Source organism: Balaenoptera musculus, chromosome 16 (genome assembly GCF_009873245.2).
Source record: "Balaenoptera musculus isolate JJ_BM4_2016_0621 chromosome 16, mBalMus1.pri.v3, whole genome shotgun sequence".
In the NCBI taxonomy this organism is placed as follows: domain Eukaryota; kingdom Metazoa; phylum Chordata; class Mammalia; order Artiodactyla; family Balaenopteridae; genus Balaenoptera; species Balaenoptera musculus.
Window position 1 is genome coordinate 16,087,969 of NC_045800.1, and position 19,949 is coordinate 16,107,917.

General features: G+C 45.7%; 1 protein-coding gene across 22 annotated transcripts in view; it reads left to right on the top strand.

Moving 5' to 3' along the window:
- The window catches only part of ABLIM1 (actin binding LIM protein 1), a 328,315-nt gene extending 319,991 nt beyond the window's left edge, over nucleotides 1-8,324 (top strand). For 11 of the 22 annotated variants that reach the window (XM_036828267.1, XM_036828264.1, XM_036828270.1 and 8 more), the window contains 4 exons: nucleotides 86-93; nucleotides 933-1,007; nucleotides 2,078-2,158; nucleotides 3,285-3,791. In XM_036828267.1, coding sequence (XP_036684162.1) covers nucleotides 86-93; nucleotides 933-1,007; nucleotides 2,078-2,158; nucleotides 3,285-3,398 — 278 coding nt within the window. In that variant the 3' untranslated portion in view covers nucleotides 3,399-3,791. Of the gene's footprint in view, nucleotides 1-85; nucleotides 94-932; nucleotides 1,008-2,077; nucleotides 2,159-3,284 lie in introns of all 22 variants that reach the window. The other 11 variants (XM_036828271.1, XM_036828263.1, XM_036828276.1 and 8 more) reach the window with 2 other exon arrangements.
- The last annotated feature ends 11,625 nt before the right edge of the window (nucleotides 8,325-19,949 follow it).

The window sequence follows — 19,949 nt, forward strand, 5'->3', positions numbered from 1 at the left end:
TGCAGTAGGATATACTCTCTGTTGATGTTTCCATATTTTTCTATGGTCTTGCCCTTCTGAGATTTTCTTTTTCTTTCCTTTCCAGACTACCAGGTACGGAACACTGTCTTTCTCAAGTTGGCCACACCAGCAAAACAGCCTTTTTTCACAATCCAGACACGTTCTTCTGCGGCTCCAGGGAAGGGTTTCTGTTGAGAAGACCCTGATTTTGGTTGATCCATCTAATCATTAGTCCACAGATGTGAGGAGCCATGAGCAGCAGGCATGCCTGGCGCCCAGGTCAAGCTGGTCCTGCAGGCCTGCGCGAACCAGACCAGGCGTCAGAGGACCCCCTTGCTCTGCCTTTGGAGAGTCCTCTCTGGGGTGGAAGTGGACCAGCATCAAGGGTCCACGCACATGCGGTTGCTTTTTCTTTTAGTTATAACCACTCACTCCTTGAGGCCCTCCCCTCCTCTGTGTGGTCACAGATGAAAAGAAACCCCTGTCTTGGCCAATAGGAAAGAGCTGCTGTGGTACCATTCCTTTTTTCCTAGAACCTAAACCTTGTAAAATGATAATGGAGAATGAGAAAAGGGGAAAAATGCTAAGATTAGAATTAAAAAAAAAAACAACAAAAAAAACAAGCATAGACCTGGCAATTCTTTGACGTACCATATACTTTAACACGTGCAGCCTACATTCAGGGATCAGTCAATAGTTATTAAGCCAAAACCTTTCATCAACTGGAGTATAAAAGAGCAGCATTCCCACTATCCCTGCTTTTATGTAACAAGGAGCTCATTTTGAAAAATCCATGGTAATTAAGATGACACATCTCTAAAATGGCAGTGAAGATTTGAGACCCAAACAGGGAGGTCTAGGAGCCCACAGAGCTCTCCCTCAGCTCCCCATGCTGCCATGGGCTGCTCCTGGAACCTGCATTTCTGTTGCAGACCCTCCCAGATGGCCACATGCCTGGAATGAGGATGGACCGGGGCGTCTCCATGCCTAACATGTTGGAACCAAAGGCAAGTGTGGCTCTTTTTCTCTTTCCTCTCACATGGGATGAAACTGGGACATAACCCTAAAAAGATTTGATTTTCTATCTCTTTCACCATTTTCAGGGTTGAGACCCACTTGGATCCAGGCCAGTGCATTAGGCAAGCCGTGTCATAAAGCATCTTTCCACTCTGTGGGTTTTGTCACACCGAGTCAGCAGGTTTAAGCCCTCACTGGGTCTGGTGCTGTGTGTTCCCAGTGAAGTACCAGCACTTCTCTCCTATGACCTCGGTATCTACTTGGCCCCTGCCATGAGTGTGGCAAAGCCTGCTCCATGTGGAACAGCTGCAACCCCCTCCAGATAGGGTGACCAACACACCCTAACTTGCCCAAGACTTTCCTGGTTATAGCACCGAAAGTCTTGCATCCTGGAATCCTCCTCAGTCCCAAGCAAAGTGGGATGATTGGTTGCCCCAGCTCCAGAACATCCTGTGACTCCAAAGGTATCCAAGGGCTGTGCTCCTTGGTGACCATAACTGGGGCTTATTTCAATATGTCATCTACCAAAACACTGCTTCTGGGGCTGCATGGCTCCCTGGATTCATGAGCTGGTCATGGAACGAGATTGTCTAACCCTGCAAATGTGTACTGCCTTGTAAAACATATACTGATAATTTCAATTCTCTTCTAATTTTTACCTTCATCCCCAGTACATAGTAAGCTGTATTCTTTTACTCAGCAACGCCCTCCAGAGGCACAGTGCCACATGAGACACTTGTGGGTATTGGGAATGTATAGGAACCTGCCCTGTCTGCTGGAGACTTCAGTGAGGAACACCCATCACTCTAATACTCTAATCATAGTGTCTTAGAAGCTCTATCTTGGGAGTCTTAGATTTTAGGTAGCTTCTGCTTGTTAATAAAATGGACAGCAGTGGGAATTTTTCCCTGGCAGTCCAGTGGTTAGGGCTCCGCACTTCCACTGCAGGGGGCACGGGTTCGATCCCTAGTTGATCTAAGATCCCACATGCCACATGGCCAAAAAAAAAAAAAAAATGGACAGCAGTATTCTAGAAGAGGTGTTTTTCTTTGCTTCTCAGATATTTCCATATGAAATGCTGATGGTGACCAACAGAGGGCGCAGCAAAATCCTAAGAGACGTGGACAGAACCAGGCTAGAGGTAAAAAAACAACAACAAACAAACACACAAAAAAACTTGTCCCAACTGCATAGTCCTGTGCATTTTCCGCAGTCTTCCCCTAAGAAATGTTCCAGCTAAGGCAAAAAATAAAAAGGATCAACCTAGGTTAAACTAAGCTAACTTGGAGGAAAACCCAAATTTGTATTTAGGAGATGAGCATAAAAATGTATGGTAAAATTCAGAAGAACCACCCAGGAGATGCAGTATGATTTTAGTCATTTTCTTTGGAAATTTGATGTTGCCCTAATTTATGGCTGGTGATGTAGAATGGAGTCTCCCATCACTCTTCAGATACCCCCAAATCCTTATCTTTCTCTGAGCCTGGGTTGAGTTTGTTGAGATTGGGGAGGGAGCGTTCAATAAAGAGGTGTGTACTAGGCAAGTTCCTCTCTTGGCTGTTTCCACATTCCTTGTCGAAGGGTTAGCTGGGTACACATACCCAAGACCTCCTTAGATGTGGAAGACTGATCTTCGTGCTTTTCCATCTGAATGGTTTTAATTAAGAAAAACTCTGGCTGCTAATCTCATAAAGAATCATTAATTTTCTCTGACAAAAAGCAGTACATCTGTATGTGAGGTCAGGCTGGCACAGAGAATAAAGGCTCCACTATCCTAAGAGAACTTTACTAGGCGGACAAGAGATTGAAGTTCTTGGTCTGTTCAGTAGACCAAGCATCCACCTGAACTCCCACTGCTGAGCCAGGAAAAAGCTCCAGGGCTGCCAAAGGACCACTCTGGAAGTCTCTTTCTGGCTTTCTTATTGCTCTGGTCCATTTTCCCTGCATCTCCTCAGCGTCCCAAGGACCTGAAGTGGAGTCACCTCCAGCATAATGAATCACCTTACCGTGCCCCATCACCATTCAGTGTTATTACAATCATCATTAATACTCCACCAGCTCTTTTCTTTGGTAGGAAGGGTGCCTCACCTGGCCTGGCCAGGTAAGGAACCACTGGGTCCAGTGCCTGCTAAGAAGCCTCAGAGATAAACTCCTCTTCCATCATTCTGCCTTGCTCTTCAAAACAATTACTTATAAACTGGAGAGCAACTCTCAAGGTCATCCATGTGGCCGTCAGGACTGACCACTGTTCTCTTCTCCCATCACAGCGCCACTTAGCCCCAGAAGTGTTTCGGGAAATCTTTGGAATGTCCATCCAGGAGTTTGACAAGTTACCTCTTTGGAGACGCAACGACATGAAGAAAAAAGCAAAACTCTTCTGAGTACCACACATAGACAGCAATTAGAAAAAGGACTGACCATGGCGGTGACACATAGGATGTTGTATTAAGGCCCAAACTTGATTGGAGAATTTGCAAACTACTGTCCCTCAGCAACAACCAAAAGGGAAAATCTGATTAAAACACCCATGAGCCAAATGTTGGGCCAGCCCATGGCAACATTCGCCCAGAAGCAGTGGGGTAGAAATGTCTGTGTTCCCACCCTCGACAGTAGTGTTCACGTGTGACCTTTTTCCATCACCTTATGTGCACAGCAGGAGCTACTTCTTTTGTTTTCTTTCAACTGTTATTCAATAATAGTGTGACTGTATGGGTAAGAGCCAGCAAGTGCCCTTAGGATGCCGCATGGACAAAAGCAGTTGTAATAATTCCAAAGTACGAGTATATTTATTATGTAGCGCCGCGGCTGAGAAGGAAGAGCCCGAGGGATAGATCCACGTGGCAGCAGCCTTTGTCCCACCTTTCCTCACTGGCCTCCTGCAGACCTGCCTGGGCTTCAGCAGGAGGGAAAGCAGAGTTGGGGCCCCCGGCAGCTCTGTTTCAATAGCCACCAAAGTCATTTTTAACATGCTCCTTGTTCCCTACTGTTTGCTAGGACCTGATTGGCAAATTACTTAGCCTATTATTAAAAAGAAAAAAGAATTCAGAGAAAGAGAGGAGAAAGGAGTGAATGAAAATTCTCCTTAAATCCTTTTCTACTTCAGAAAGTATGTTCCTCCCCACCAAGGACAGGAGATGTCTCAGCCCCGCAGCCCTCCACTCTTACAAAGAAAGGAAAGGGGGATTGTCTCCAGATTGGCCCAGTTGTATGCTGTTAGGTGAGTTTTGTCCAAAGGCCATAGCAGTCTTGACCAAAAACAAAAGTTCTGTCTCCTCTCAATGCAAGTTCTCCGACCCAGCAAACTCTGCTCTCTATCCGGCATCCTCTAAATCACATCAAGCCCTCACTGATTTTGGTTTTTTTAAAGGTCTTTTCAGTAGTAGGCTAAGGAAAGGCATGTTTTTCTCTTTGAAATCTCTGCAACTCCAAGGTAGATTGCCTCAAACTGATTTAATTTGGTCTTTTGGGCTTTCTTTCTTGCCTAGCTCTGTTGACTTCCTGGTTTGCACGTGTGTGTTTATGTGTTTTCACTCACCCAGGGCAGTTTGGTGAGTCTGCATGTGCTTTTAAATTTCATTCCTGCTCGAATGTTTGTCCCACTGTGCTGCAGCTCCTCAGGGACATTTGCACAGGTGCACATGACTCAGAGGTCAAGAGTGAGGCTAACTGCATCCCTGCCGCCAGGTCCCCTGTGGAAGGGTGTTGGTTAGAAGCCAGCATATTCCATGACAGATGTAGCTCAAGTCAGCATCAGACCGAAGACCGCAGACCTAGGGTCAGACTATGTGTAGACAGCAGGACATCTCACCAGAGTCCTCAAGCTCACTAACACAAGAGTCACATTGGAGCCGAAGATTACCCCAAAACTTGCATTTAAGACCCCACCATGGTTCCTGAAAGCCTCTGGCTGAGACTCAGACAGGACGTGAGTCGCATGTAGGAGGTTGTTACATTTATTCTCATGCTTTGGGGCTCTGTTTAAGAATTTAAACTCTGTTTTAAAGCCAAAAAAGAAAACATCTGAATTCACCTGCGTATGCCACTAATAATAAAAGCTCAGAAATTCTTCCTGCTGGCACCAAGTATTAGAGTCAGTTAGTAGCTGACGCCAGTGGTAAAAAGCAAGTAGAATATTCTTTCTGACCTTGTACTGCAGACCTAGCTTGTGACACACTCTAGCAACCGGGTGCTGTAGTGAATACTGCAATTGCTTTATAGTATTCTGTGCACTTCCCGAGGGAATCTAAACCTGCCTGACCTTTGCTAGACGCTGAATGTTTGAGGACTGTTCTCACAAATACATGTGTGTGTGTGTGTGTGTGTGTGTGTGTGTGTGTGTGTGTGTGTTGGACCTACTAACGTGTTTAGCAAATGGCTCTGATGAGGTGGATGTGAGGAGACCAGCTCCTTGGACTGAAGGCAGACTGCAGCCCACAGTTTCGCCCCTTCATCTGTCCGTTGCCTCTTGCTTCATTCAGTACATCCGCTGTCCCATCTTCTGTGACCTCTCCTGCATGGGCAGCCTGGGAACAACGCCTGTGTGTCCTAATCCTTGCTTCGCTCTGGCAAAGTGTGAGGGGTGAGGACCATGGTGTAGTCTCAGTGTTCCCCTGCCACGACCAATAACAAGGATGGCCAAACGTATCCGAGTGTTCGGCTGGAGGAGAGGTTTTTTTTTCATTGGCTAATGAGTTATCATCCACGTACTTGCAGATTAAATGTCAGTGTAAGAAAAATGGCGATGATAGTTAAAGAACTGAGCCCTAAATTTGCCGCCACTGATGAAACTCTACTTTTCTTGTAACTTTTGAATTCAGTTTTGCATCCATCTTGGGGTGGGGGTGGGGGGGAAATAGCTTCTTTGCATATCAAGTGTATGAGCTAATTTAAACTACACCGTGCAAAAATGCCTTGCCAGAAAATACCAGTAGCTTCCTGGCTGCAAGCAGAGCAGTGCTGTGCTCTAGGGAAGGGGGCACTGGGAATGCAGAGCGGGCTTCCCAACCCCACTCCCCAGCAGAAGGCTCCAGCCACGGGCATGGGTCACAGGGCAACCTGATTCTTCCAACCGCCAAATTGAGTCAGTGGGCTGCAACGCCCTATGTGCTTTGTTGAACTGGGCTCAGCGTGCTTGTCCCGAAAATGTCCAGGTCACTACACAGGAAATCAGTGTTCTCTGCTTGAACCCTGCCCCGCATAAAAAAATTCCAGTTGTTAACACAGTCAAATTAATGAGGATTGTTTACTCTAGGAAAGGAAGTATACACGTGGCAAGCTTCCCTAGTGCATACATAAAGGGCTACATTTTTGAGCATTGGGCTTACTAGTGATTCTTGAAGCATAGGCTGATTGCATGAAGAGGCCTCTATGATGACCTGAAAATCAGTGCTTCCTTTAAAGTTTCTTCCAAAAAAGCCAGGATACCATTTAGTCTTCTGGTGTGATTTATGCTGAGATATAAAGAGCGCTTGGAAACTTGTCCAGCTCGCTAGGTATCTACATTTTGGTTTGGGTTCATTATGAAATGTTCTTAATGTGACTCCTTCAATAACAAAAGATAAACTGCCTGTTCCCTGAAACCTTGAACAGAAAAGCTAGAGACAATGGGTAATAAGATGCAAAGAAAAAAAAAAAAAAAAAAGTAGTTTCTATCTGTCATGTCCTCTAGTCTCCCCAGTTCTCCCCAACTCCCCATTCTGTTGTTTCCAAGCTGAGTTTCCTCTTCTGAGGTGAGGCTGGAACAATGGTCTTTTCAACTCCTATCCCCTCCATCTGGTGATGTCAATCAACTCCACTTGGAAAAGTCTTGCTAGAAATGTTTCTAAAACTTTCATCTAATTTCTTTACACTTTAAAGCAAACACCTTTTTCTAAAGAATTGCTTCTTAGATGATTATACAATATATATATCTATGCTTTTGCAAGTTTAAAAATTCAAATGAACCACTCTTGACTAGGTAGGTCTTTCTAAAAAACTCTTTAAAGCAAACTTGATGTTAGCGTTCTCTTGCATGTTGAAGGGGCAGGGGACCCTCAAGGCTGTGGGCTCCCAGAGCCCTCTTTCTGACTGTCAGGAAAGATGGTGGAAGGAAGATGAACTCTGTGCCGTCAGCCCTTCTGCATCCTCTGCAGCAAGCTCAGTTTTTACAAATCACCTCATCTGTATTTCCGGTCACTGTTTAATCTACTTCCTAGGCCAGCCTTGATTTTATCTGACTTGTAAAACCATTTTCCTTTGATAAACCAAGTGTTGTCAGGATGCCCTAAAACTCACTCATTAGTACTCCCTTTTGAAGAACGTTCTATTCAGAAAAAGAGATCATTTCAGGCTTGAGGTTCGTAATGACGCCTTATAGTGGTGATGTGCGTTAAGGGAACTACCCAATTATGCTGTAATGAAAGAAGGAGAAACTTTGACTTTGGCATTTTAAAAAATCACTGTCTTTCTATTTGCTGCCCAGGGAGTAGTGGGGAGATGGTGACTGACACGCTTTGCATATGGATCTTTGTGTTTTTCATTTGGGGCAAGTTTCATTTATGGCAAACTCAGAAGGAAAGGGGGAGGTGGTCAGTTTAAGCTGAAAAACTTTCTAAACAATACATGTGTACACAGCAAAATTAAACCCAATCTTTTCTGATGCTTCGTGTAATTGAGTGGCGATTGTTATCATTAAATAAAATTCTTCCCAGAAGAGTCTCTCCCGAGAGTGACGATGCCATGAGTCGCTTTCTGAGCCCGTTTGCCAAAGGTAGAGGAAAAGACTGCATCCACTAACATTCAGAGAGGCAGTGAGCCACTTAGTGATTGTATATGTGTATGTTTCTTTACCCTACGGAAGAGAAGACAAATGTCCGCAGGATTGGTGTTCTTTTGGGGTGTTATGTACAGACCTGTCCAGTAATAAACATGTGTGGTTTCTGTGAGTTGCTGACAATCCTGCATCGAAGCTTTTGCAGTTCTTTCCTTTTTAAGTTGGGTTTAATGGAATTTTTTTTCAAGTGTTGGAAGGCATACTGTTCTTCCTGCCTCCCCTCCCCTTCCAGAAACAAGAAAGCAAGTATTTGGAAGAACTGCTGCTTAAAAGATGTATCATGTCCCCCGTGAAAGTGAGTGGATATCGGTCGGCATCCTGAATGCCACGTGCCAGTGTGCAGAGGTGGGATGGCCCTGGGCCTGCGTTACTGTGCTTAGGACACCCGACGCACTCCACACTCTTGTTGAAATCAGCACCTGCCACCCCTCTGCCGCTGTCCTGCGTCACTGTTGTCCTCACAACTCAGTGAATAAAGTGTGTGCTTTATGCGTAACTGCCTCCACACCGTGTTTCCTTTCTGGTTCCCCTGCTCCCTTTAAAGGTCTGTCCCATTTGAAAAAGTGCCAGCCCAACTTCTAAAGACAAAAACAAAATCAAAATCAAAGCCCTGGGAACGCACTTTTATCACGTAGGAAGGCAGGTTAGAGGGGGAAATGCATCAGATAGCAGTGGTATATTCCAGAATTGTTTGCCCAATAACCCAGACCATATTGACCAAGTCAACTAAAGAAAACAAAATTTAATAGAGCTGTTGCACTGTGCTGGCCTAGCTGGTATTCAGTTTTGTGTGTGACACAGAGCAGCAATGGTCTGATCACTTAGGCAAGGCTGGGGACTTGAGGTTTGAGGACAGGAGCTTCTGAACCGCCGCCGTGAGTTGGGCCATTTTACTAAGAAACTAGAATGCAGTGGGAGGAAAACATCTTTGACCTCCACTGCATTATCAAACTTTAAGCAAAGAAAATCTTAAGGATTTCAATTTACTTGTTATCCTCACCGCCGCCGTGATTTGGGCCATTTTACTAAGAAACTAGAATGCAGTGGGAGGAAAACATCTTTGACCTCCACTGCATTATCAAACTTTAAGCAAAGAAAATCTTAAGGATTTCAATTTACTTGTTATCCTCACCGCCAAGATTTGAGGCTTGCCAGAAAACACAAGGATGTATTTATACTCACAATGGTCTCTCCGACCGTAGCCATCCTACTATGTGTCTACCAAGCCTGGTGCCTTAGTCCACATGGGCTGCTATAACAGACCACCAGAGACCGGGGGCCTTGAACGGCAAACAGTTATTTCTCACAGTTCTGGAAGCTGGAAGTCCACGATCAAGGTGCTGGCAGATCCAACGTCTGGCGAGAACCCTCTTGACTTTGTAGACAGCCGTCTTCTCATTGAGTCCTCACATGGTGAGAGAAGAGAGGAAGTAATCTCTCTGACATCTCTTCTCATAAGGGAACGAATTCCATCATGAGGGCTCCACCTTCATGATCGAATTACCTCCCAAAAGCCCCTGCCTCCTAATACCATCCCCTTGGGTGTTAGGATTTCAATCTAAGAATTTGCGGAGGACACAGACATGCAGTCCGTCATACCTGCGCAGGGGCCCGTCGCCCTGGCATTCATGTGGACCCCCTCCTGGAAGCCAGAAACAGGTTATTCTCAAGGCAGCTGGCAGGTTAGTTGGCTACTGTGGAAAACGGGTCCGGAGGCCCCGGCCGGAGGTCTGTGCTCTGCTCACTGCTGGCTGCCGCCCACACCGACGTCACCACTCGGGTCATGGTTCCCGCGGGCAGTGCCGATCTTCAGTCGAGGTTATCCTGAGCGCCCTGTGGCATTTGCCGCCATTGATCACCATTTCATGGGAAGTCGACTCGCTGTGCCGTCGGGTGGTCCCCCCTGCCCGCCCACAGCAGAGCTCACGGACTGCGCTGGGACTCCTGCCTGCCTGGCCCTGGCTCGCCCACTGCTCGGCCCCCCTCCCACCACGCCCACCCTCGAATCTCGCCCTCCAGCTCTTCCAAAGCACCGCGAGTTCCCTGAACACACCATGCCTTCCCCCGCCTCTACAGCTTTGCCAACGTCATGTCTTCTGTACCACGTCCAGCTCTTCTAGGAGGTGGAGAGACGAGAGGACCCGGCCCCGAGGAAAGGAGGTGATGGCGGTGTTGACCATGTGAAATTAGTTGCCCACAGCTCTTTGAAGTTACCGTGTGAGTTTCCCATGGGCTCCATCTGCCCTAAATCAAAGACACAGCCCAGTTCACACCCCCTCTAGGAGCCTGCCTTGGTGGGCCCAGCCCAACCTGCCCCAGTAAATTCTTTGCATGCCTATGCGTGAACATCACGTTTCACGCTTTTCAAGTTTTGCCTAATACTGCTAGCTTTGCCTGTGTTTCTGCTTCTCAGCTGAATGGTAGTGAGAGCTTCTCTGTATCGAGCGCTTTGTGTTGGCTTTACATTAACTGGGTCCCCCAGGACAGCCCTACAAGCAGATAATTTTAGCTCCACTTATACATGTGAGGAAACTAAAGCTCAGAGGCTAATTAAACGTGCCTGACTGTTCAGGGAGCAGCAAAGCTGGTATTAGCCAGGTCTGTCCCACTGCAAATCCCATGCTGTTTTCCAATGTCCCACTGCCTGTGACTTTCTTTTTTTTTTAAATTATTTATTTATTTATTTATTTGGCTGAACCCCGTCTTAGTTGCGGGATCTTCTTTGCCGCACACAGGATCTTTTAGTTGCTGCACGGGGCATCTAGTTCCCTGATCGAACCCCGGCCCCCCGCATTGGGAGCTCAGAGTCTTAGCCACTGGACCACCAGGGAGGTCCCTGCCTGTGACTTCCTGAAAGCAAGGAATGCGTCCCCCATGTTCTAAATCTCTGGGGGCACACTGCACAGAGGAGGCTGTCAGTGTGAGACTGGCCAGTTCCCCTCAGTCGGCCACAAGCCACAGCACTACCACCAAGGCACGGTTATAAATAGCGGTTGGGGGATACTCACTAGCTGTGTGTCTCAGGGCCAGTTATTTAACATCTTTAGGCCTCAGTTTGCTCATCTGTAAAATAGACAAAATAATAAGACCCATCAGAAGATTGTTGCTAAATCATAACACCTGTTGAGCACAGCACAGGACCTAGCATGTAGTCATTGGTCAGGAAACTTGAGTGATCTTTATTAAGGGTAATTAGCCAATTAGACTTGAAGAATCCCAAATGCTCCCTGAACCTCGTAAATTAGGAATGAATACCTGCTCTGGCTGTCTTATGGGGCTGTGAGGCCAAATGAAGTAGAGTAGAACTGCTCAGACACAGGAAAGCACTATGTTTACAGATGATATTGGGTAAAAAGGGTTTCTGGTACTTGGACAAGGTCTACTACTATTTTATTTTATTATTTAAAAAAATTTTTTTTTAAAGTATAGTTGATTTACAGTGTTGTGTTAGTTTCAGGTATATAGCAACATGATTCAGTTATACATACATATATATATCTATTTTTTTCAGATTCCTTTCTCTTATAGGTTATTACAAAATATTGAGTATAGTTCCCTGTGCTGTACAGTGGGTCCTTGTTGGTTATCTATTTTATACATAGTAGTGTGTATATGTTAATCTCCAACTCCTAATTTAGCTCTCCACCCCCCTTTCCCCTTTGGTAACCATAAGTTTGTTTTCTATGTCTGTGGGTCTGTTTCTATTTTGTATATAAGTTCATTTGTATCTTTTTTTTTTTTTAGACTCCACATATAAGCGATATCATATGATATTTGTCTCTGTCTGGCTTACTTCACTTAGTATGATAATCTCTAGGTCCATCCATGTTGCTGCAAATGGCATTATTTCATTCCTTTTTATGGCTGAGTAATAACCATTGTATAAATATACCACATCTTCTTTATCCATTCATCTGTCGATGGACACTTAGGTTGCTTCCATGTCTTGGCTGTTGTGAATAGTGCTGCTGTGAACATTGGGGTGCATGTATCTTTTTGAATGGCAGTTTTCTCTGGATATATGCCCAGTAGTGGTATTGCAGGATCATATGGTAGTCCTATTTTTAGTTTCTCAAGGAACTTCCATACTGTTCTCCATAGTGGCCGCACCAATTTACTTTCCCACCAACGGTCTAGTACTATTTTAGATAGTTTAATCATTCAAGAATTTTAGTTTTTGTTCTGGGCTTTTTCCCCCTCTAGTCTTTATATGAATTTTCCAGCATTAAAACAAACCCACAGCTTTTATATGCTTCAATAACAACACTGTCTTGTCCAATAATCATCTATGATTGAGATCCCTTGAAGATGTGACTTTTTTTTTTTTTTTTTTTTTGGCCACACCACGTGATTTATGGAATCTTAGTTCCCTGATGAGGGATCGAACCCAGGCCCCCTGCAGTGGAAGCTTGGAGTCCTAACCACTGTACCGCCACAGAATTCCCAAGATGTGCTAATTAATAGTAATAATAACAGTGTTACATAGCAGTTGAGTGTGGGCTATAGCATCAAACTCCCTGGGATTTTTTTGTTTTGTTTTGTTTTTATAAATTTATTTATTTATTTTTGGCTGTGTTGGGTCTTCGTTGCTGTGCACGGGCCTTCTCCAGTTGTGGCGAGTGGGGGCTACTCTTCGTTGCAGTGCGTGGGCTTGTCATCGTCGTGGCTTCTCTTGTTGCAGAGCATGGGATCTAGGCGCACAGGCTTCAGTAGTTGTGGCACGTGGGCTCAGTAGTTGTGGCTCACGGGCTCTAGAGCTCAGGCTCAGTAGTTGTGGCGCACGGGCTTAGTTGCTCTGCGGCATGTGGGATCTTCCCAGGCCAGGGCTCGAACCTGTGTCCCCTGCTTTGGCAGGCGGATTCTTAACCACTGCGCCACCAGGGAAGCCCAAACTCCCTGGGTTTGAGTTCGAGCTCCACCAATAATTAGCTGTGTGACTGGTGACAGTTTGCCTAACTTCTCTAAGCCTCAATTTCCATTTCTATAAAATAGGAATAATAATAAAAATACCTACCTTAAAGAGTTATTGTGAGAATCAGGTAGAGTAGGACCCGGCATGATACAAAATGGGCACTCAAACATTAGCTTTTATTAATAAAGCAGCTGCCATGTAGTGAGGACTTACTATTTGCCCAGTTCTGAGCTAAGCATATTACATGCTCTCTTTCATGGAGTTCCTTACATCACTTCTACTTTAGAACTGAGGAAACAGACCCAGAGAAACCAAGTGCCTTATACAAGATCTGCCTATTGAGTGGTGGGCCTGGGATTCAGACCCCATCTCCCCAGTTCCAAGCTCAAAATGTAAGCAAGTGTCATGCAGAGAACGGCTCAGGTGTCCCCACGGGTACTGCAGGAGCCACGGTGCCAGGCCGCCCACAATGGAAGCGTCCAAATGTGCCAGCTTGGGGGCTCAGCTTTTCCCAAGGAGTTTTAGAGCCATCGGACCTCGGTGTTTTCTGGGTGGGGAGGATTTCCCCAGCCTGCTCAAGGGATGTTTAGAAACACCAGCTGCAGAAGAGTTGAGACTCATTCCCATGAAAGATGGCTTTGGTTTCAGAAAGATCTTTCCAATGTATGACTCACTTCCAAGCAGCCAAAGGCAGCAGAGGCTGAACTGCCGGTCCTTACAGTATTGGGGGACATTTCCTAGGCTCAAGAAAGCTACCAGTCCTACTTAGCCCCCCCTGCCCATTTCTGGAAGGGGGCTCCCTCCTCCTCCCCGCAGAGTCAAGCAGCCTTGCCTGGGTGTGTCACCAGCCCCGCCCTGCTGGACATGGCCCATTGTTGGCCGGAAAGCCCTGGGAAGGGTGGGGACTTGGTGTTAGCAGCTTTTGAGAAAGTTCAGGGTGGTCAGAGGACTAGTGCCCAAAGCTTTGGGGAGCTCAGCCCCAATTTTGAGGACCTGCCTTCACACCCTAAATTCCCTTCTCCCCCCACACCAGCCAGGACTCTGACAAAGAAATGCCCCTTCCATCCTACGGCACTCGGGGAAGTGCTGTGGTAAGTCAGGGCTCTGGAGGAGGGTGTAATAGGACCACATTTATTTTAGTTTCCAGTCTCAACTGGATAAAAATGCTCTCCAGGGCCTGTCATTGTGCTAAGCACAATAGCAGGCCCTGGAGAGGTTTCTCTGTATTTATTTGTGCTGTCCCCCTGCTGCTGCCTCTTAACTTGGCCCTTCCCATCAGATAAAAAGAAAAATTGGCTTGGGAAAACCTCCCTCCAAAGCAGAGGCTGTTTCTGCTTTGTCCTGAGCATGTTTTACTTGCGGGCCCTCCCAGAACATCCTGGGATGTTCCAGAAGGCCTAGAGGCAGGGTAGAGCCACCTGACTTCCAGAACCAGAGCTTGGGAATCAGACTTGAGGGTACATGAGTCCAGATAGTCTAAGAGGAAGATGGATAATAATGGTCTGATGGCAGCGGCTGACATTCTTTAAGAGCCTCTGGAGTGCCAGGCTCAGGGCTAAGTGTTACTCTGTGTAGATTATTTCATTTCATCGGTGAAAGGTACACCCAGGACTGGGAGAGGCCCACTAAAAAGTGGATGGGATTCTAGCCCCTTCCCATCACGTCCAACAGCCATATTCCTCCTGAGGCTGTCACAGCTCTCTGGGGTCTCCTCATTTGCACGTGGTTTCTAAGATTTGCCAAAAGGACCATCTTTGCAAAGACTAAGCCCAGCCTTTCTCTGCAAGGTGGAGCCTGGCCATGAATAACAACATTTTGCTCGAAACTGCACAGAAAGGATAAGTTCTTTCACTCCTGCTATTGTCCCAAAGCATATGCTTCTTAATGAAAAGTTAGAAAATGTTGTGGGCAGTTCCATTCCCATCAGATAGGAGTAAGAGTCAACTGGATTACCCTGTCTTTCTTTTTCTTCCTTCCTTTCTTCCTTTCTCCCTCTCTCTCTTTCTTTCTTTCTTCTTTTTTAAATATATAGAACAAATTCTTCCTCCTCCACATAAAAACAAGGGATTTCAGGCAACTCGGAGTAAATTGCTAGTGTTTATTAATCGTTATTTGAATCAGATGGCTTCCACTGGATGTGGCACTTTCACAAGCATCGCCTCTGAACCTTCTCCCTGCCCCCCACCACAAGCAACCTGGGGAAGTGTCATTGCCCTCAATACACAGAGCAGAGCTTGGCTGACCTGTCCAAACTCACATGCGGAGATGGGGAAGAGTCAAGATGTGGCCCCAGGTCTAACTGAAAAGCTTATGCTTCAGTCCACAAGGAGATTCTGATTATGTAGGTCTGGGGAGGGAGCCAGGAAGCTGTGTCCTAAAACAAAATGTCAAAGCTTCCAGATAATTCTGATGATCAACCAAGTTTAGGAACCCCTGGCCCACACTGCATGGCCTCAGGTCAAGAGTGGAGCTGGTCTGTGACTCACCAAGCATCCATCGCCAGACCTTGCAAGACTCCATCACCCTAACACATGCGACCAGAAGTCAGACCAAGGCCTCGGAAGTCTGCCCTTGCAAATAGGCCTACAGTCTCCAGAGGCCTCCCTAAGAAATCACTGGCACCGTCCTTCACACAACAGGATGTCTAGCTCTCTGAATCAGAATCTGCTCAAATGTCACCTCATTCTCAAGGAGATGAAGGAGATTGTCTCCATTTACAGAAAGAAGCATGAGATGAGAGAGGACGGGTCAGGTGCCTAGTTGCTTAAAGGAAAAACAATCCACTGGCATCTCTTCACCTCCCTTTCTCCTCTCACAACCTTGAGAAACCTCTGAAGGTTGAAAACATGGCCTAGAAATCCTATTATTCTACCAAACAACTTATTTTTTTCCCCCAAAGTGCTCACTGTTTTTTCAGTCTATTGTTTGCTGGAAGGGTGGATATAAAAAACTCTAGTCCTAAGTTTTCTGTTGAGACAGTTACTCCAGGGAAATTTGGGAACTGTCTTCAGGGCCTGGCTGGGGAGAGAGTAAGACCAAGGAAGCCAGGAGTTATGTCTGCAAACTCTTCTTTTACATAAACGTGGTCGTTTTTATTTTTGAACCCTTATATATGAAAGCATCTACAGTGAGTTGAAATAATGTCCCTCAAAAGATATGTCCACCCAGAACCTCAGAATATGCCCTTATTTGGAATTAGGGTCTTTGCAGATGTAATTCAGGCAAGGATCTGGAGATAAGACCATCCTAGATTCAGGTGGGCCCTAAATCTCACCACGCACATCCTTATATGATACTCAAAAGGAGAGACACAGAGATAGACACAGAAATGAAGGCCATATGAAGGCAAAGGCAAAGATTAGAGTTGTGTTACCATAAGCCAAGGAGCCACCAGGATCTGGAAGAGGCAAGTAAGGATCCTCTCCTAGCACCTTCAGCAGGAGCATGGCCCTACCTACACCTTGATTTTAGACTTCTGGACTCTACAACGATGAGAGAATGAATTTCTGTTGTCTTAAGCCCTCCAGTTTCTGGTTATTTGTTATGGCAGCCCTAAGAAATTAATACTGCATTTTTATCGGTGAAAAAAGGTCCCTCGACTCCTCATCAAGGTAGAGCAGGCAAGGGTCTAAGCCAGATGCCCTCAGTGTACTGACCTAGGGCCCCAGGGCACTGTGATGCCACTGACCAGGTATGGAGAGACAAGACCTACTTCTCCAACACCAGAGAGGCAGATAAGCGTCTGATTTTTCTCTTCCTAGAAAAGAAGATCAGCGTTTGCCTGGCTATCAGTTGACTTGCCTAGCAAGCCTCAATGGCCCAACCTAGTTAGAATGTTTTCAACTGGTAAGCCCGAAGCAGGCAGAGTCCACCTTGGGGATGGAGCCCCTCTGGGCAGAACTGAGCTGGCCAGTCAGGTGGCAGCATGTCTCTTCCTCCCTCAGGGGACTTTGCTCTTTAGGATGAACCTAGCCCTGGGCTAGGCTAGAAGCAGAGCACACATTGATGTAAATGTCCATCTGCCAGTGTGCAGGGGCAAAGGGACCTGTGAGTTCACCTCTCCCCTGGGGTCATCAGGAGACCCCTGTGCCTCGTGAACTCCTTTAGTCCAGAGCCGCTACCCAGCAGCACGACCTGGACAAGGTACTCCTGCCTCAGTTTCTGCATCTCCATAATGAAGAGGAAGATGCTGCTTATTCCAGGAGTTGCTGAGAGGATTACATGAGTTAATGCATGAGGTACACTCAAAACAGGCCCATACTAACACCCAATAAAGGTTAGCAAAATATTATTATTGTTAGTATTATTAGTATTTAGTACTGGATGTTATTACCATGACAGGGAAAGAGCCCATACATTAGTGATTTAAAACTTGAATGAAAATGTCTATATCCCAGGAGTTTATTAAGAATGCAAACTCCCAGGCCTCACCACCAGATAGGTTTAATGGGGGACCCAGTAACTTCTCTCTGTATGTGTGTGCGTGCGTGTGTGTGTGTGTGTGTGTGTGAGAGAGAGAGAGAGAGAGAGAGAGAAGGAGAGAGAAGAAGGGAAGGAGGGAGGGAAGGAAGGAAGGAAGGGAGGGTGGAAGGGGAGATTATTAACAAACCTGTCAAGTGATTCTGGGGCTGGTGGTTCACAAATTATAAGTTTTAAAAACATTGCCCAAATTAGGTTGTTCCCTAGAACTATGAAGTTTATTTCAATTATTAATCACTAGGAGGGGACTAGGTTTGCTTTAAAGCTAAAATTGAAATCTTGACATCTCATCTCCATTTTCTGTAATTGGTTGCTTTTAAACAATACAAAATGCCAAGGTCATAAAATTGATTTTAATGAGTCTTTTCCTGCCTCTAGAACGTGCTTAAGTTCAAATCACTAAGCTTTAAACTCACAATTTCTCAACCTACGTAATTTAAAAAGAAAAACAACAACACCACCACAGTATTTAAATAGATTTTTTTTTTTTTCCTACTCTGGGACGAAATATTCTGTCAAAGCATCAAAGTTCTTTAAGCTCTTTCCAGAGATGAGAATGGATTTGTCCTTCCTCAGTTACTGTGTCCCCTTTGCCGGAACACATGAGCAGAGGCACAAGGGGGCATCTAACTGCCACCCCAGCACACCTGACAAAAGGTGAGGCCTTTGGGGGATGAGGGCAGAGCCCTCACAGGATTAGTGTTCTTATATTGGGTTGGCCAAAAAGTTCGTTCGGATTTTCCGTACCGTCTTATGGAAAAACCCGAACGAGCTTTTTGGCCAACCCAATAAAAGCAGCTCCAGCAAGATCCCTCAGCCCCTTCCACCTTGTGAGGTTAGAAGGAGAAGTCTGCAACCTGGGTGAGGCCCTCATCCCACCGTGCTGGCACCTCAGTCTCAGATCACCAGCCTCCAGAACTGTCAGAAATAAATTTCTGTTGTTCGTAAGCCACCCAATTCGTGATATTTTTGTTATAAGAGCCTGAGACAGTCAGAAAGTCACTTTCCAGACTAACTGGGTTTTTCCTTCAGTCTTTGAGTCTGCAAACCTTGAATGGAGAAAGTCCCCTTCCCTTCTCTCTGTCCAGGTAGCCACAAAGTGGGTGTTCCCTGAAAACTCTTTCCTCTTGGGGGAAGAAGTGCAACTAGAGGGAAAAATAGAGGGAAAACGGGAGAGAAGTAGCCCTGCAAGTTTGACCCTTGTCTTATTACATCTGAAAAAGACATTACGTTCACTTGAACTCAAGGTAGAACGTCTGCCACTTGGGGGGACTGACACATTATTTCTCTATCATACTTTCTACCTGAATGTGTTTCAGATTTTGAAAACATCCCATCAGAGCACTTTGGTTGGTTGTACAACTCTGTATTCCTGCTTACGGGGTGATGTCATAAGCACTGCTATAAGAGGGCCACATAGGATGAAGTACCCTTCTGGAGGTCTGGGCCACCAGGAGGCATTCCAGCGTCTGGCGCACAGTAGGTGCACAGCGTACAGTCAGTGCTGATTAAATGACTAGAAATGATTTTTCCTAGCTGTGCTAATTCTCCTTCATTCTCAGTGGGATAGGCAGCCTAAAGCCATTCGAATATCTCATGTTTAAAATGTCAGTAACACGTATTCAGTACCTGAAGTGAAAGACATGATGCTTGGTGTTATGGAAAATATGAACATGAATAAAATAAGGGATGGGGACTAGGTGAGCCAAGTGAGGTGCCGAGGGCCCCCTGTTTAAGGAGAGCTCGTTCTCAGGGTCATGCAAACATTGACATTTAGAAAACACAATCCCTGCCCTCAAGGAGCTTAAAAGCTGGAGAGCAATGTGGGCAAGCATATCGTAGGTTAGATTTGGGACCTAAAGCAGATGAAAAAGTTCATGAGATAAAAAAGAAATCAAATGGACCAAGGACCTAAATGTAAAAACCCTAAACCTACAAATTTTCTAGAAGAAAACATAGGGGAAAATTTTCATGACCTTGAGTTAGGCAAAGACTTCTTTTTTTTAATTTATTTATTTATTTATTTATTTTTGGCTGCTTTGGGTCTTCGTTTCTGTGCGAGGGCTTTCTCTAGTTGCGGCGAGTGGGGGCCACTCTTCATCGCAGTGCACGGGCCTCTCGCTGTCACGGCCTCTCTTGTTGCGGAGCACAGGCTCCAGACGCACAGGCTCAGTAGTTGTGGCTCACGGGCCTAGTTGCTCCGCGGCATGTGGGATCTTCCCAGACCAGGGCTCGAACCCATGTCCCCTGCATTGGCAGGCAGATTCTCAACCACTGCTCCACCAGGGAAGCCCACAAAGACTTCTTATATATGATACCAAAAGCATGATTCATAACATTTAAAAAGTGATAAATTGGTCTTCATCAAAATTAAGAACTTCTGCTCTTTGAAAGGTATAAAGAGAATGAAAAAACAAGCCTAAGATGGGAAAAAATATTTGCAAGTCACATATCTCATAAAGTACTGGAATCCAGACTATGTGAAGAATTCTCACTATCAAGTGCTGGTGAGGATGCAGGGCAACTGGGCTCTTGGACACCACTGGCGGGGTTGCAGAATGATACAACTGCTTTGGAAAACAGTTTGACAGTTTCTTAAAAGTTAAACATACATTGATCATATGATATCACAGTCCGGCTCCTAGGTCTTTATCCAAGTAAAACCAAAACCTTGGCTCACACAAAACCTGTACATGAGTGCTTATACTGCCATGATTCACATTGCCTAAA